At 34.7% G+C, this 19,023-nt stretch overlaps 1 protein-coding gene across 2 annotated transcripts in view; it reads left to right on the top strand.

Annotated features, from left to right (window-relative positions):
- SCYL2 (SCY1 like pseudokinase 2) overlaps positions 1-19,023 on the top strand; it is a 38,611-nt gene that overhangs the window by 3,924 nt on the left and 15,664 nt on the right. For both annotated transcript variants that reach the window (XM_025173431.2, XM_007438593.3), the window contains exons 2-12: positions 2,733-2,937; positions 8,655-8,812; positions 11,026-11,170; positions 11,905-12,054; positions 13,490-13,711; positions 13,912-14,028; positions 14,683-14,808; positions 15,068-15,244; positions 15,720-15,842; positions 16,523-16,636; positions 17,969-18,101. In XM_025173431.2, coding sequence (XP_025029199.1) covers positions 2,761-2,937; positions 8,655-8,812; positions 11,026-11,170; positions 11,905-12,054; positions 13,490-13,711; positions 13,912-14,028; positions 14,683-14,808; positions 15,068-15,244; positions 15,720-15,842; positions 16,523-16,636; positions 17,969-18,101 — 1,642 coding nt within the window. In that variant the 5' untranslated portion in view covers positions 2,733-2,760. The remainder of the gene's footprint in view (positions 1-2,732; positions 2,938-8,654; positions 8,813-11,025; positions 11,171-11,904; positions 12,055-13,489; positions 13,712-13,911; positions 14,029-14,682; positions 14,809-15,067; positions 15,245-15,719; positions 15,843-16,522; positions 16,637-17,968; positions 18,102-19,023) is intronic.

The following is a 19,023-nucleotide window of genomic DNA, read 5'->3' on the forward strand; positions in this document are numbered from 1 at the left end:
AAGAAGATGACCTTGACAGAGAGAGGAAGATTTATTACCAAGGCAAGAAACAAATAAACATTGCAGAAGCCCAGATGAAGGGGGAGGAATACAAAAACATCTCAGGCAGGTACCACCTAATTCACACAATAGGTAAAAGGAGGGGAAACACATTCAGACTTGCAAATTCTGTTATAGTAGTCAATCTCAATGAAGGTAGTTTTAGGCCTACATGGCATCTGTTTCTTGGTCTGGTCTACCTTGTAGGGTTGACATACACTGCCTCTACACATTGGGTCAAGATTGCATCTCCTGTTTAGCCTACTATAGAGATGCATAATGATGACATATAATCCCAAATCAGTGACAACCTCACAATGGCTTTATATAGATGTTGGGAAAAATGGAGAAACATGTCCTGAGGTATGTAATAGCAGAATACCTAAAGACTCAGTCTCTCCCACTAATACCATTTAAGATTGCCCCCTCAGCAAAAAATGGAACCACTGCCAAATGGTGCCCCCAATCAACTCTTTCGAGTGACCCAAAGGATACTATAGCCTATAGTTATAGTTCTGTTTAGGACATATCTATCATTTCTGTAAGAAATATGGTAGGAAATATCCTTTCTTGAAAGCAAAGTTGATGGAGTTGATACAAAGTATATGTTTGTATTCTGGAAGGAAAAATAGCTGAGTTTTGATGATGAATTTTTAGTAAAGCATCATGTAAATTGAAGGAAATAAATGGATTATATAACATGCAGTCTTAGATACACAAATATAATCTCAACCATCCAAATATATGATGCCCTATAAATCATCTAACCCATGATCTGCTTAAAATTGTTACTGTTTGTTTAAGCCTTGGTGGATTGCTTGAAGCATAGTTTCTCCCATTGATGTAAAGAGAATATTATACTTCAAATTAAATAGTTTGTGATCTCAGAATTACTGACTGATCTTTGAGAATTCCTGAAGTACAAGGGAAGTGCCAGAAGATTAGAGAGGAGCTATTGTTCCACTCTTTTAAAAAAGGAAAATGGAAAAGACAGACCAATTAACAACAATATTACTTTTTTTTTTTGACAAAGTGATTTGATTAGTATACTAAGGGAATGCTGTAGATAAGTGTACCTAAACTTCAGTAAGGCACTTGATAAAATTGACTATAGTCTCCTTCTTGATAAAATGAAATGATGTGGGATGAGTGGTACCACTACCAAATGGATTTGCAATTGGTTGAACAACTGTACCCAATACGTGGTCCTTAATGGACCTATTTTGTCGCAGAAAACGTATGCATGAGGTCTCCAAAAGTTGACAGTGACTTGATGACACATAATCATTTAATGGACCTGTGTCTACATGGAGAGAGGTATGCAGTGGCATACCTCAGAATTCTATTCTGGACCCAGTGCTCTTCAATATTTTTGATGACTTAGATGAGAGGAAAGAAGGGGTACTTAGCAAATTTGAAGTCAACACTTCAACACTGCAGGGCGGGGTGGGAAGAGACTGCTAACACCTCAGAAGACAGACTTAAAGTACAGATAGTACCTCTGCAGTGTGATGCAGCTGCCAAAAGAGCCAGTGCAATGTTTGATTGCATCAATAAGGATATATGTTGACATTACAGGAAGTGGTAGTTCCGTTCTACACTACACTGGTCAGACTGCACCTAGAAGACTTTGTCCAGTTTTGGTTAGCACAGTACAAGAAGTATGCTAAGAAATGCAAAGTAAACAGAAAAGCAACAAAGATGGTGAAAAGATTGGAGGCTGAATCCTATAAAAATGGTAAAAAGAACTAAATAAGTTTAGCCTAAACAAGAGAAGGCAGAAAGGAGACGTGATAGCATCTTCCAATATTTGAAGAGCTGTGACAGGGAAGAGAATCTAAATTCATTCCCTATAGTACCCGAGAGTAGGAGAAGAACCGATGGATGGAAGCTTTACAAAGAGAGATCCAAACTTGAAATAAAAAAAGAATTTCCTGACTGTGAAAGTTATTAGTGAAACAGTCTGCCTCTTGGAATCATGAGTGCTCCATCACTGGACATTTTCAAACAGATGTTGGACAACCATCTGTCTGGGTTTGTCTGAGGATTTCTCAGACCTGGCATGGGGTTGGACTAGGAGACATCTTTTCCAGCCCTATGATTTGATATTTGGGTATATTTTGTAATGTGTTAATCTTTTATTTAATATATTTATATATTATATCAATTTCAAAATATTAGAAAGGGTATTGTAACAGAGTATAGCAATTAATCTCTTACATTAATTAATTCTATGTCTTTCAAACTTTTTTTTTCGGCATAGGTAACAAATTCAATGCCTTAAATCCCTTCACCATTCTTTCAATGAAAGGATAGTTTATTCAAATTGAATAAATAGCAAAATCTCTGATATAGATTTTAACTGATACCATAACTTAGATTGTTGAAGTCATATGCACAGTCTGCTTATTTTTGCCTTTTTAGGATATAGTTCCTTCTTTTCCCAAGGAGCTGATACTTTTAACACTTTTAAACTGTTAAAACTAAAAACAATATTTCTCATATTGACTGCTTCAAAAGGGATACAAAAATATGTTAAAATTCTTTTTTATTATCTGGGACGTCAAACTTTCATTTAAATAAGCATTAAGAGTGAATACTATCTAGAAAATCTTATCTTTAGTGAGTAGATGTTGTATATGTTTGTGTTAACAAAATTTCAAAACTGTTTTTAAGAATTCTTTCCTTTATAGGCAGACATACTAGAGGACTGTCATAACAATGGAGTTGATGCTAAATAAATTGAAGAGCACTGTTACAAAAGTGACTGCAGATGTCACAAGTGCAGTCATGGGAAATCCAGTTACCAGGGAATTTGATGTTGGTCGGCACATTGCTAGCGGTGGCAACAAGCTTGCTTGGAAAATTTTTAATGGCTTTAAAAAGTCAACAAAACAGGTAAGCTTTTTGGAAGGAAATATGTATGATCACAGTGGTGTTTCAAAACAGAGTATGTCGTTTAAAATGGCAGAATAAAAGAAGTTGACTATGCTCAACCTTATAATATTTATGGAAGTAATTCATATATGTTCCTGTTAGGTTTCTAAAATGCCCCAATATTTAAAAGTTATGAGAAAATTACAGAGAATTGAATGTACTATAATTTCTTAGACTACAATCTAAGGAAGTTGTCTATCTATAAGTAGATATATAAAGTCTATCCTAATTTATCTCAAATGTGTGTGCTTACATTGCTATCAGGTGTTCACATGTCAACAAGACACCTTGAATATATCTATCTTTACTTTAGTGTGGTGGTGTTATCACATTAATCCTGATTCCTGGTGTGACTCCTCTAGTGTGGCTGTCCTCAAGTTAATACTGACTCCTGGTGATTACAGGAACAAGTCTCTGCAGTTTTCTTGGCAACATTTTTGGGAATGGCTTTGCTGGTACCTTCTTCCTAGGCTGAGAGAGATTGATTGGCCCCAAATTACCCAGCTGGCTCCTATGCCTAGGCAGGACTAGAACTCAGTTTTCCAGCTTCTAATTCAGCACCTTTAACCACTACACCAAATGGTCTCTCTTTACTTTAGTATCATATATCCTAAACTTGGTATTATTTTTTCCCAAATATTTACCTGTAAATTAAGGGAATTTCTTAACAGTTGATTAAGTTGTTTAAGAGAACTGCTTCCTAGTTATTTTCCCCTTTTTTGTAACGCCTGAACAAGGCTTCTCTCTCTTTTCTTTCTTTCCCTGTCCAGTTACCTCTTCCTCTCATTTCATCTCCAGGCAGTTTTGTTCCCCTTTTAGATGCAGTTACTTCTTCCAGTCATCTTTATGATTTTCTTTCTTTCTTTTGATACTAGAAGGAAGGGAATGTGTGCATACTTGTGAATTTCTTTACAGATAGTCCTCACTTAATGATCATTCGTTCAGCAACCATTCGAAGTTATGACAGCGTTGAATGAATGGTATTCACAACCAGTCCTCAAATTTGGGTGCTTGGCAGCCCACCTGCATTTACAACTGCAAGGTTTGTTTCATCTCCCCTCCATCTCTGCCCTTTTGGCCACCCTGCACTCCACTGCCCAGGGGGAGTTGAAGCAAAAGCAAGTGCGGCAAGGCAGGAGAAGCATGAGGTCCTCACCTAACAACAGCACGGTCCTGGCCTCATGACTGCAACTGGGATTACCAGAACTGCAGTCACTAAGTAGTGCAGTCACATTATGTTTCACCTAATGACTGCTTCACTTAGTGACAAAAATTCCTAATTAGGGTTGTTAAGTGAGAACTACCTGTATGTGAAAGTGATTATGTATGAGTTTGATATACAGATAAGATTTAATAGTTTTTTTAAATGAGATACTTAATGTTACATGTAATTTTTAATTAGTAATTTTGTTCTAGCCCTGCCCTTTTTTTAAAATATTCACAACCATGTCCCCTTTTCCTTTTAAGATAGGGGTTTCTTAAATATCAAATCATCTCTCCTTTGGATAAATATGAAAAAAAAATCTTGTGCAGTTTTTCAGGATAGAGCAAAACTGTGACCAAGAGTATGCAGTTAAAATCATATCCTAAAAATATTTGGCAGCAGCATCCTCTGAATACATTGAAATCACATTTTTATTATCGGTTATTTTTAAAAGTTTGTTTTTTATTTGCTGATCTTTAACAGTGAGCAAATGGATAGTTCTTAAGCATGCTTATTTTCGGAGGCTTTTCACACTTTATAAATATATTTATGTTACTCTGTATTTTCTAATCTATCTCCCACTTATTTCTTATGAAAGGTGTTAGGATCGCTCCTAATTCCCTTTTTGCTCAACAGAGGGTTTCTAGTTATATTTATGTAGTTGATATGTATTGACATGCTGCCACTGTTGAACTAATATTTGTTGTTGCTAGTGGAACTCAAAAGCGATGTGGGGATATATTGGTCAGAATTTCAGGCATTGCTTGGGAGGAATGGGATTGAGTAACTATGACAAAGTACCAGGAATATGTAATTCCATAGCCAAGCTAAAAATATACTAGTTTTATTTGGCTCTGATTTGTGACCAAGAGTTTTTGTAGAAATTACTGTGTCTTCAGTATGCGTCCCATGTCCTAATGAACATGTGGCTGAATACAGTGAAGAGGTCTAAACCCAGTAAATATTCTTGGGATATAAATGTATTAAATATTACTAGGGAAAGTGCATTGAAATACACTGTTTATTTTGACTATCCCTTTGCACTTTCATTTATGTCGCTGAACTCTCCCCAGTCCTTTATTGGAAAGCCATTGTATGTACTTTTTGCCCCCTCCACTGTTCCTTTAGTACTAGACTGCATCCATGAAATTCCTAGTCATTGTATTTGATGTGGTAGATAGAGTATCATTTTGTTACAGCCATTGATGCTGGTGCCATTGTTTGCTTCTGTGGCCAAATGATTTTTCTGGTGCAAAAGTGGAAGAGTTTTGTCTCATGGTCTTTGTATTATACATCAGAATATTGCCTGTTGACATATATTTCACAACATGAGTTTTGCTTTATGCAACTGCATTTCTCTCTCCCTGATTGTTAGACTGTATTTCTCTAGTTTGGTCCTGCTACTTCTCACTGAATTATCTGCTCAGCAGTACATGCTTATTGTTTCTTGTGAGCTTGAATGCTGTAGTTTTATATCTATTGTAGTTTATATCAATAGATATAAAAATATATATAGGATATAATGGAATTGTAAAGTTGTGGAATTGTTAACTGCCTTCATCGCCAAAGTACACAATTTTATATAAATAAATATCATAGGTTACTAGTCCATCTAATGTCGTCTATTGTATATTGTCTGCTTTGTCTGTGAGCAGCTTTCCAAACTTTCAGAAGTCTTTTGCATCTTGTGCTATTTATTTACAAAATATATGTGCCACTTTTTTGCCAAAGAACCATGTGCTAGCAATTATAAAAATTAAAGTTGCATGCTTTCTTTTAACTGAGATACCAGGAGCTTAAATTGGGGTCTTCTACTTGGAAAGCATATAGTATATCACTGAACTATTGTATTTACCTTTCTTTTTTCTAATCTTACTCTCCCTCCCACAGACACATTATACGGGCTGTATGGTTTGCAGCTCTTCTCCTGTATAGCTGTACACTTCATGATTGATTATCTGAAGAAGTTTGTATATTCTTGAACTATTTTGTTTTTTTGTACACAGGATTGATCTGTTTATATTTGCGCAGACTACAGCAATATTCAGCCATGTTTTAGTCACCTCCAGTGTTTTCTGTGTGGGACTCCTGTTGAAGAATGGTCAAAAGACTTTTTTTTTTAAATCCTCTTTTCAGTTCATATGTATTTCAGGACAGTTCTTTCTGCACTACTCTGGCTTATTTTAAGGAGTTGATTATTGTGTATAAACTGTAGTGTGGCTTTTGTATCTAAAGAGCATCTCTTGTATAAATCTGTCCCATCAGTTGTCATTCTTACTAGGTTTGCTGTACATCTGTTACCAAGAAAGATGAAGTGTAGAATTTTATAGCAGTTGCTTTGTTAATACTAAGATAGTGAAGGCCTTTTCCATTTACCAAGCTTTTAGTAAGTTTTAATTGTGTGTTAATTTTGATCATTGTTAAAATATCAGTGGTTATTGTTTGAAGTCTCTTTTTCATTTTGATTTTTAAACTGTATGGTATGATCTGCCTGTGGATTATGGAGAAATAAATATAAAATAAATAAATTGTTCAGTATTATTTCTGCCATTTGTTATTTGGAGTACTGTATGTATATGGGTTTAGTAGGCTTGTTTTGACTGAATGATGAAAGTGGATGGTGCCAGAAATTCTAGGGATGGAGTGAGGGGTCATGAGTAGGTTATACTTACATTGACTCTGGTGTAGCTGCTACTGAGGCTTTTGAAATACTCTGCCTGATGATCCATGAGATGGCTGTGTAGCACTTTAGATTTGAAAGGAAGAAGGTGCTTCAGAGCACATTGGAATGTTCACATAGTACCTTTCAGCAAATCCTTAAAGCATTTGAGTCTGTTCCTAGGATCACATTCATTCTACAGCTGCAGCACAATCTTGGGAAAAGGCGTTGTATGCCCCTGCATGCTCTGAACCTTTTTCTCTTCAGATCCAAAGCACTGCACAGCATTAACCTGTGAGGAAAAAAAAGTGTACATCTAAAAATTCAGAAAATGCACACTTATGAATGATTAACAACTGTTTTCAAAGTTTTAATAGGGCTGACAATACCTAGAGAGATCTGGCTGAGTGCCAGATATCAAGAGAGTTGTTCTGTCACACTTTACTGTGTTAATATTCCAGTGAACCTTTCTGCTTCACTGTGTAACAGAGTTTAGAAGCTTTTGAACTTTTAAAAGATATAACTGATTGTCTGTTTATTCTATAGTTGACCTAACTTCTCAAGTATTTATTAAGTAATTTTGTTATTACATTAGGAAGCCTAGTATTTTTTATTATCAATTTATATTAAGGCTAAAAAACTACAGTTACCTCTCACATTTCACATATTGTAGTTTTCTTTGCTAAACTGTGATAAAAGGTAATTTAAAATAATCTGCTTTCTTTTTGTTTGACAGTTGTAGTATACCATGGGTTATCCATAAATAATGTGTTCTTTGAATTGGTAAAAACAAATATTCTAAAGGAAAATTGCATGGTAAATAATATCCTGAAACTTCAATTTTCGTTCTTTCATATTGCCGCAGCAAGCTACAATAACAGCAAAATGACAAGTGTCATGACTTAATTGTACAAATGTTATGATTATATTATTATGTCATGGCATCTATTACAAGTATATCAGCCATTTCATTCGTGCTATGATGTCATAACACACATTGTCATTTGGTGACTTTTCCTCTCCTATTTATAAAGAATTAAACCTCAGGTGTTTTTTCATTTATTGTTTATTACTGCTGTATAAGAAAGTTCAAAACTCCTTTTTTTGATATGTATTTTTGGTAGCATTTTGAATACTATGAATAGAATCAAAACAAAATCTCTCCATTGTGTCATATTAAAAAGACAATTTTTAATTGGTTAAGACTCATTAGGACAAACGATATGATAACGTTATGCCTTTCATGGAATGATGTAAAACAGCATCCTCAATATCATGTGTGGAACAATGTTTGGGAAAACTCCCTTTTCTTGAAGAAAGCATTCTGCTAATGGCACAGGAAGCATCTAAGTTTTTAGTAAATTCTACTGTCAAGCAGTCTGCCTTATTTAATAATTTATATAACCTGAGTAGGCTTATTTACATACTTGTATCTAATGGTAAGGTCTATATCAGTCCTATTGATGTTTCTGTTAAAATGTTTAAGGATGCCATATGTAAATTTAGAATCCATATACTTTTAATAAAATCTTCCTGTCACATGTAGAGGAAAGAAAATATGACAGAGAATCAAGTGTCGGAACATAAGGTTTGCTTTTTACTTAAGGCGTAGCTTGAAAAGTCTGGATAGTTATGCCAGTTTAAGTGTGATCTGTATACAAGATGGCAATTCTCCTTTAGTGGTAAATAACTTGTTTTAAAATTAAAAGTCATCAAGAAGAATTATTTTAAAGTGTTAAATGTAGTTTTACTTTGGTAAGATATGCATAAAAATATAAATGGTTCACTAATTATGTTTGTATACCTTATGTTTAGGAAGTGGCAGTCTTTGTGTTTGATAAAAAACTTATGGATAAATATCAGAAATTTGAGAAGGATCAAATTATTGATTGCTTAAAACGAGGAGTTCAGCAGCTGACAAGACTTCGACATCCTCGGCTGCTAACTGTGCAGCATCCACTAGAAGAATCCCGGTAAAAATTTCTGTTGCTAAAGTAACAATAGATTCAGTGCAAAAACTAAAGTCAAAACAGTCTGGTAATTTACTTCTGATGTATTTTGAAGAGTTATGACCAAAGTGCAGTATATAAGCTTAGATTATAGAATTGTAAAAACTGGACTCTTTCAAATATTTATATAGATTTCTAAATAAGTTTATACCTTATACCCATATTCTAAATACTTCTCAAATATAGTACTGTGCAAAAGTTTTAGGCAGGTGTGAAAAAATGCTGTAAAGTAAGAATGCTTTCAAAAATATATATTGTAATTGTGTTTATCAATTTACAAAATGCAAAGTGAGCAAATAGAAGAAAAACCCAAATCAAATCAATATTTGGTGTGACCGCCCTTTGCCTTCAAAACAGCATCAATTCTTCTAGGTACACTTGCACACAGTTTTTGAAGGAACTTGGCAGGTAGGTTGTTCCAAACATCTTGGAGAACTAACCACAGATCTCCTGTGGATGTAGGCTGCCTCAGATCCTTCTATCTCTTCATGCAATCCCAGACAGACTCGATGATGTTATGATCAGGGCTCTGGGGGGGCCAAACCATCACTTCCAGGCCTCCTTGTTCTTCTTTACCCTGAAGATGGCTCTTAATGACATTGGCTGTATGTTTGGGGTCATTGTCCTGTTACAGAATAAATTTGGGGCCAATCACACACCTCCCTGATGGTATGGCATGATGGATAAATATCTGCCTGTATTTCTCAGCATTGAGGACACCATCAATCCTGACCAAATCTCCAACTCCATTTGCAGAAATGCAGCCCCAAACCTGCAAGGAACCTCCACCATGCTTCACTGAGTTGCCTGCAGACACTCATTATTGTACTGCTCTCCAGCCTTTCGGCAAACAAACTGCCTCCTGCTGCAGCCAAATATTTCACATTTTGACTCATCAGTCCAGAGCACCTGCTGCCATTTTTCTGCACCCCAGTTCCTATGTTTTTGTGCATAGTTGAGTCACTTAGCCTTATTTCCACCAGAGATATGGCTTTTTGGCCACAATTCTTCCATGAAGACCACTTCTGGCCAGACTTCTCTGGACAGTAGACGTGTTTAGCTGGGTCCCACTGGTTTCCTCCAGTTCTGTGCTGATGGCACTGCTGGACATCTTCCAATGTCAAAGGGAAGTAAGCATGATGTGTCTTCCATCTGCTGCATTAAGTTTCCTTGGCGGAAACTGCATCTACAGTCCTCAACATTGCCCATTTCTTTGTGCTTCTTCAAAAGAGCTTGAACAGCACATCTTGAAACCCCAGTCTGCTTTGAAATGTTTGCCTGGGAGAGACCTTGCTGATGCAGTAGATCTACCTTGTGTCTTGTTGCTGTGCTTAGTCTTGCCATGGTGCATGATCTGTGACATGACACTGTCTTCCACAAGCTCACCTTAGTAGCAGAGTTTGGCTGTTCCTCACCCAGTTTTAAGCCTCCTACACAGCTGTTTCTGTTTCAGTTAATGACTGTGTTTCAACCTACATATGAAATTGATGATCATTAGCACCTGCTTGGTATAATTGGTTAATCATACACCTGACTCTAATCCTGAAAGATCCCTGACTTTGTGCAAGTGTACAAAGTGTGCAAGAATTGATGCTGGTTTGAAGGGTAGTCACACCAAATATTTATTTGATTTAATTTTTCTTCTGTTCGCTCCCTTTGCATTTTGTAAATTGATAAACCTAAACAATTACAGTATATACAGTATTTTTGAAAGCATTCTTACTTTACAGCATTTTTTCACACCTGCCTAAAACTCTTGCACAATACTGTATTTTATATCCTGCTCATAAGAAATGGGTGATAAAATACATGCAATTAATTCAGTTTGCATTCCTTGAATGCAGAAGAGTCTTATGAGGAAAAATGAAAGGTCCTATTTGAAGTCTTCAGAAATTTCATTTTGTTCTTTTCCAGTGATTCTGATAAGCTTTTATGGACTTTTACTGTGGTGTTGAATCTTGTGAAATAATGTTGATTTATTGTATTTAGAGGCGTGATATTTGCTGTTAAGATTGAAACACTGAAATTGAAGTATATTCTGCTTATCATAACATCTTATGCTTTTTCTAGCTGCCAGTGTGCTATACAACCTATAAATTACCTACATTAGTATACCTATCCCTGTTTTAAATTTAACATTTGGAGTGTTTAGTAAGGCTATTCTTGTTTTCTTTTAGAGACTGTTTAGCATTTTGTACAGAACCAGTTAGTGCAAGCTTGGCTAATATACTTGGTAACTGGGACAATCTTCCTTCACCCTTACCATCTGACATCAAAGAATATAACTTGTATGATGTGGAAATGAAATATGGCTTACTTCAGGTATATATTGACTTGTATATTTACATTAATACCAATGCCTCGGTAATTATAATATATTCAAAATTATATGTGTGTCGGTCTGTCTGTCTATAAATGAGTATGCATATTCTAACTTTACCAGCCTGAGTGCAGGAGGACCATTACATGACTGAAGATATGAAGATGAACATATTTGAAGAAGTAGGTCTTGCAGCATTTTGCAATACTGTGCTCTATTTTTGAACACCTCAGCGTTTTCCATATATACATGAGGCACCTATTCCACATTTTTTTCTTTCTAAAGAAAGAAAACAGTAAAAGTGCTGTTTACAATAAAATTTGTAATAAATGTGTACACCAGTTCCTTCCATGTTGTAAAATAATCTGCAAGTGAATTCAGACATTTTAGATATTTAAAACCTGCAGTCCTCAGCTGCTTTCGGTTCTTAAAAGATTTTAGAAACTTCTCAATAGATTAACTTGTTCAGATAGCTTGGTAGTTTGTATTCCACTGTCTGTGTTCTAGAATAATAGTTCTTGTTTAGATTGTGTAAAAACTTTTCGTGAATAAGGAGGGCTTAAAGAGCTAACTACAGTTGATTGGTTGAGCAAGTGTGCCTTGGTTACATTGTGTGATAGTAAGAGTATTGAGATAGTAGTTGCAAGTGAAAACAAACACAATCCATCATAGGTAAGTTTCAGAAAGCTGAAAAAAAAGACATTCTCACAAGAATATAACTTGTCCTTCCTAACAGGTTTCAGAAGGCTTGTCATTTCTACACAGCAGTGTGAAAATGGTCCATGGCAACCTTACTCCTGAAAACATAATTCTGAATAAAAGTGGTGCATGGAAAATTATGGGATTTGACTTCTGCATTCAGTCTATAAATCCATCTGAACAAGAGGTAATAAAGTGTTTAATTTGTTCTTTTTCTTTTTTAAAATAATTCTACTGCTTTTTAATTAATAACAAAAAGGAGAAAACAAAATGCAAAAATAATAATACACTATCAAGAAGAAAAAAAATTAAAAAGTGCTATTACAAAAAGTGACAAAAATACAACAGAGAAAATAAAAACTTAGCATAGTATATATCATTACAGCAGTAGTTACAAATCTATGTATTTATCTAATGCAAATATTCAAATGCATATATATTTCCAATACATTTATGTGACTATCATTTTTTTAACCTGCTATATTTTGTATAAATGAGTCCTATATTTCATTATACTTTTCCATACAAAGTCTATGTCTATAGGCTATCCAATAATAATAATAATTATAATTATAATTATAATATAATAAGTGGCAAGTGAAATCAGGTCTTCAATCCATTGAGTGAACAGGTCCATACATTTATCTTTCCAATACTGCAATATCAGTCTTTTGGCTATAGTAAAGGCATGGAGAATCCATTTATGTTGTCCAGATATCAAATTCCATGTGCTAGGTATATAGTTCAAAAAAATAGTATCCTCTGAAAACATTAGCTTTTGTCACACAATCATATAGTACCCTACTTTCTCCCCAAACTTAGTAAGTATAGGAATTTGTTCTTTTTCTTAAATAAAGCCCAGCTGAAGATACTAAAAATCTAATGCTTAGCTAATCTAAAGTTTTAAAAGTTTAAAATGAGTGAATGCATAAGGGATGGTAACTTCATGGACCAGTGGTGTTACGTAGTCATAATGAGAAACACCAAAAACTGCCCATACCACTACATTCTGGACCAGCTTTTTCAAGGGCAGCATTATAGTAATCCAGATGAGTCACCACGAGCAAGGTCTCCCAATCCAGGAATGTCCACAATTGGTGCATAAGACAAACCTGTGCAAAAAGCCCCCTGGCCTTGGCTGCCACCTGTTCTTCAAGCAGGAGCCAAGAGTCCAGGAGGGTTCCCAAACTCTGCGCCGATCCTGACTGGGGAAGGGCACCCCATACAGAGTTAAAGATGGAAAATTCCCAGAGTCAGGGGTCTTAAAATTCACAGCAACTCAGTCTTGCCATGCTTGAGCTGAAGCCTATTCTCCCTCATCCATTACATATGGAACAACCCTAAAATGAAGTAGGCTGCTGTGTGTGTGTACGCACGCTCGTTCATTCATTCATTCATTCATATGAAGGTAAGCTTTTTTTCACTTAATCTTAAAAATGTGTATCAAAAGGTTAAATGAATTTTAAATTAAAATGGGGCATATATCTTTTAAAAATATAGATCTAAATATCTTTAGGTGTTAAGGTAAGACTTTTGGAATATTAATATTATTTAGCTAGAGTAAATTTGTTTTAAATTTTATTGTTTTAAAATGTGTGACTTCACTGTTCTTCTTATTGCAGCCAAAATTCTCTTCTAAAGAATGGGACCCAAACTTACCATCTTTGTGTCTTCCAAATCCTCAGTATTTGGCACCAGAATACATCCTTTCAGTAAGCTGTGAAACAGCTAGTGACATGTATTCTCTAGGGGCAATTATGTATGCTGTATTTAATAATGGAAAGCCCATTTTTGAGGTCAACAAGCAAGATATATATAAAAGCTTCAGCAGACAGCTGGATCAGGTACATTGCAAATTTGTTAACATGTATTTTCAAATGTTGACTTATGAAATAATGGCTGGTTTCAAATATCACACCTGATTTGTGAGCGTGAAAATGTATGCTGTATCTGATGAAATTCTAAGCCAGAAAGATTTTTATATAGTACAAACACTACAGGCAAGAATTTCTTTTTTGTTAACGATGGCATGTGTTCTATACAGCTTAGTCGGTTGGGTTCCAGTAATCTTCAGAACATCCCAGAAGATGTCCGTGAACATGTAAAACTGTTGTTAAATGTCACTCCTGCAGTCAGACCAGATGCAGACCAAATGACTAAAGTGAGTAAATAGAAGTCTCCTTGAAGTAGCTGCAGAACATAAGGCAAAGTCTTCAATTGTTGTAGTAATAAATATAGAGTTCTAAAATGTTTTGTTAAAAATTCTGGTTTATGAGAGTTCGTAATGTAAGAGATTATTTTTTTTTTTATTAGCAGCACAGCTGAATTGTTGTCTGGTAGAATATGTTTTTAGAGACTATTATGTAGCTGTCTAGAAAATATGTTATGCTTATGAAAATGCAAAAAGAAAAATATCTATTTGGTGTTAAGTGCCATCCGGGCAGTGTTACAGTACTGGTTTTCTTTTCTTTTCTTTTCTTTTCTTTTCTTTTCTTTTCTTTTCTTTTCATTTCATTTCATTTCATTTCATTTCATTTCATTTCATTTCATTTCATTTCATTTCATTTCATTTCATTTCTATTTCTTTTTCTATTTCTATTTCTATTTCTATTTCTATTTCTATTTCTATTTCTATTTCTATTTCTATTTTCTTTATTATTAACTTGTATACTGCCCAACTCCCAGATACTCTAGGCAATTCACAAAATAACCTACTAATCTTAATTAGAATTAAATGTTGTTATGCTTTTGATAAGTAAAATATATCTATCTATATATAGCATATTTATCATCTCAATCTTATCTTTATTTTTAGATACCATTCTTTGATGATGTTGGGGCCATGACATTACAGTACTTTGATTCTTTATTCCAAAGGGATAATCTTCAAAAATCACAGTTTTTTAAAGGGCTGCCAAAAGTTTTACCAAAACTGCCTAAGGTTAGCAACTTCCAAATACCTTAATAAATGCCTCACACTATATTGTAGATGAAATGTGCATTGCTCTCTAATAGCTTCATTTTGGGACTGTGACAAATGTTTCTAATTTCACATGTTTTACAAAAGGGAGTTGTAGGATGTACCAATATATAAATTTATTTTTGAAAAGGCTGCATTTTTTGTCTTATTTCTAATATTTAAGATTAATTATGTAAATCTTATTATATCTTTGAAAAGTAAGATGTCTATTTTCTTTCAGCGTGTTATAGTGCAAAGAATTTTGCCTTGCTTAACGTCTGAATTTGTAAATCCAGACATGGTACCTTTTGTTCTGCCTAATGTTCTGCTCATTGCGGAGGAATGTACCAAAGAAGAATACATAAAACTAATTCTACCTGACCTCAGCCCTGTCTTTAAACAACAGGAACCAATCCAGGTACATTTGTATTGTATTAAATATTGACAAAACTGTGTGTCTCTATGCCTTAGTCAGATTACACTGACATCCTGAAAAGAAAAGATGGAACTGTTGTGCTTTCATAAAATGTATTCAGTCTGTAAAGTTTCCAGTTAAAGTTTATTTCAGAATCCTAGATGTCATTCCCTGGAATAGATTTCTGCCAGGTGAGCAGACTTAGTTTCTAAGTCTAGTATATTGCATTTTGTGGATATACTACATTCTGTTACACATTCCAGTAGTACATACTGGTAATTTCTATTTTAAAATTGATGTTCTTATTTTCCATGCTTACAGGCTAGCAACATGGTAAGTGAATATATTTGCTATATTTACATTGACATTTGAATACAGATTGGTACCAAATGTTACTCTGAAAACTATTCTGAAATATTAGTCTGATTAACAAAAGAAGGGAAAGTAATTTTTTTTTTAAATTACATTTCATAAACAGATTCTCTTGATATTTCTTCAAAAAATGGACCTACTACTAACCAAAACACCTCCAGATGAAATAAAGAACAGTGTTCTGCCAATGGTTTATAGAGCCTTAGAAGCACCATCGATTCAAATACAGGTTTGATAACTACATGTTTTGTTCAACTTTGCTATAGCTGAAATATATTTGGCATCTTTGAAAGATTCTCTTATCCTATCTTTATTTCTTGTATTTGTTTCTATCATTCTTTAGAATAAGTTCTCACAAAGCAGTAAAAATATGTAAAAAGCAGTATGAGAATAAATTTGTAATTCTTGCATTTCAACACTTAGTTTTAGAATAGCAATTTTCTAAGAAAGCAAGAATGAAAAAGGCATTCTTTTCTCTAGAATTGTGTAAAATGTTTTGAGGTTGAAATGTTCTGATCCTAAATGTATCATTCTGACTCCAGATGCTCTGTTCCAGTTTCAAAAAAGTGTTCTATTCACAATTGGAATGATCCATTTCAGTATCAGCTTACTTCCTGAAAGGGTAGAACAACTTGCTCCAATGTTGGAACATTTTGGGTAAAGTGAGACTGTTCCAACCTCAAAACATTTTACATACCTGTGCTTCCCACACCCCACCCTGCTCTGTCCCAAAAGCTTAAGTCCCTTGACCAGCTTGAAAAACCTAGGTATAAATTTTGTTTTAAAATATTAATCATTTGGTGTAAACCAAAATTAAAAACAATGGCTTGAAAATTACTTTTTTAAAAAGTTAACTCTAACCTCATCCAATTTATATATATATAATGATTGTGGTACTTTTATTTGCAGGAACTCTGCTTAAATATTATTCCCACGTTTGCCAACCTTATAGATTATCCATCAATGAAAAATTCGTTGATACCAAGAATTAAAAATGCATGTTTACAAACCTCATCTCTTGCTGTAAGTTTTTAATACGGAAGTCTTTAAAATTGTTTGTATTTTGCTTTTTTTCCAGTTTGAACAGTATTTCTTGGTTTCTGGTGGTTGTTTTTGTTTTTTGGTTTTGTTTTGTTTTGTTTTGTTTCTTAGCTTGATGCACTTGCTTTTTAGTATCTCCTACTCCATGATGGAGAACATTGTATACTGTAAGAGCAACAAGTGATGAAATGCAAGAGCAGACAGCTAGGATGATTATAGTAGGAGGACAATTGAGTACAATGGCAGCATCCACATAAGCTTTATTTTTTAGCACTGAGGGAGGAGAGGCATTGGTCTTATCCCTAACTATATCTTCAGGGAATCATCCAAGGGAATTATTTAAAATTGTCGGGTGACCCAGTCTTCAGTACCTTTGGCTGCATGAGGTTCTGTCTAAGCTCCATTATGACAGTTCTTAATGAATAAAATGGTTTAAATTTATGCTACATCTGATGTCACTTTAAGCTGTACCTTAAGGTGTCTGCTGTGCCATTTAATAACATTTGCCTGAGTCAATTCCACAGTTTGTCTTTTGAGGAAAGTGGATATCATTTTTATATTTGTTCACACCACTGCTTGCGTATTGGATCCCTCCCTAATTTGATTTCTAAGGATTTCCAAAAACTCTATTCTATCAGTGATCACCCAGACTATTAATACTTCACCTTTCAGGCAGAATTTCCCAACACTTTAAAAGAGGCAGAGATGTGATCCCTGATTAATAAACTATATTTTGACTGATTTCAACAACTATCAGCTGGTATCTGATAGTATATTTAGACAAACTCATTAACAAAATAGCAGTTCTGCAGCTACGGCAGTTCTTAAATGAAATGGATTGTTATGATCCTTTTCAGTTTGGATTTAGATCCTGATTTAGCACAGACTTGTACTTTTGTAAACCAGCTTAAGCCATTAAGGGTCTGTACAGCATATGCATTTTATAAATAAACATTTGCTTACTTTGCCTACTTCATAATATTAGATAATGGGTAAGATGCAAGAAAGAAATAGCAAAAGGTCTGACTCTTGGCAATAGCCTCATTTTTTAAATTAATGCAGAATTTTTTACTGTATTTTTTTCATGCAAAAACTTGTTAAAATTCTATTGTTTCTGAAGCTTCCCCTATAAGAGTAAGTTTTCACTGCTTCTTTGTACACATACACAAACTGTTTAAGTCTGGGAAGCAGATATAGGACTGCATATCCCATGTACACATGGTTTTTAAGTGATTAAAGAGCTTGTTTATCAAACTTCATTTTAAATCACCTTTATTCAAAAAAGTTCAGAGGATTTGTTTCTATATTTATTAGGTGCGTGTAAATTCCTTAGTCTGTTTGGGAAAAATTTTGGAATACTTGGATAAGTGGTTTGTTCTTGATGATATTCTGCCTTTCTTGCAACAAATTCCTTCCAAGGAACCTGCAGTCCTTATGGGAATCTTAGGTAATGTGACTTTTCATGTTTTGTGTTGCCTACAGTAATTCCTCTGTGGTACTTTGGTGTACTGATTCAAAAACAATATGTTTATACAGTAATACCTCGGTTCACAAATGCTTCTGTTCACGACCAATTCGGTTCGCGAACAGCAGCTTTCGCAAAATTTTGCTTCCGTTCACGAACTCCGCATCGGGTGATGAACACGACCCGCGGCCATCTTCCCTGCTCTGACACATGGTCGTGGCTTCCTCTAGGCGAGATCACGGTCGCAGACAGACACTTGCTGTGAAGCTTTTTGGTGTGCTTTTTAGCACATAAAGTACATCCAGCATGGCTCCAAAGAAAGTGCAGAGCAAGCATGGTGGTAAAAAGAAAGTGCAGAGCGATAATGAAGGTGACAAGAACGTGCAGAACGGTAATGAAGGTGACAAGAAAGTGCAGAGCAAGAATGGTAAGAAGGTTTTGAAGAAACTAACCATTGAATTGAAGAAGGAAATTGTAGAAAAGCATGAGCGTAGTATTCGTGTGACTGATCTGGCCTCGGAGTACAAGATGGCAAAGTCGACAATCTTGACTATTTTGAAGAATAAAGATGGTTAAAAAAAATACATATGGTTCAGAACAGATTAACCTTATTTACATTGAACCTTATGGGGAAATTTGATTCGGTTCGCGACCAGAATCGTGGAACGAATTAAGTTCGTGAACCGAGGTACCACTCTAATATGACTCAGATATGTATAACTTGCTTAGTTTCCCAGTATTTTCCTTTCAGTTCAAACTCTGTATCAAACATATTAACTACTCAGGAACATACTATTATCTCTAGTTGCAAAAATAATTAACTTCAGCATCTTGTTTTCCTATCCCATCAAACTAGAAGAAATATAAAGCATGTTTATACATTTAGAGTTGCATGCAATGGTTT

Source organism: Python bivittatus, unplaced genomic scaffold (genome assembly GCF_059951505.1).
Source record: "Python bivittatus isolate LINGU-HERP-01145 unplaced genomic scaffold, Pbiv_v1 ctg000330_np1212, whole genome shotgun sequence".
Taxonomy (NCBI): Eukaryota; Metazoa; Chordata; class Lepidosauria; order Squamata; family Pythonidae; genus Python; species Python bivittatus.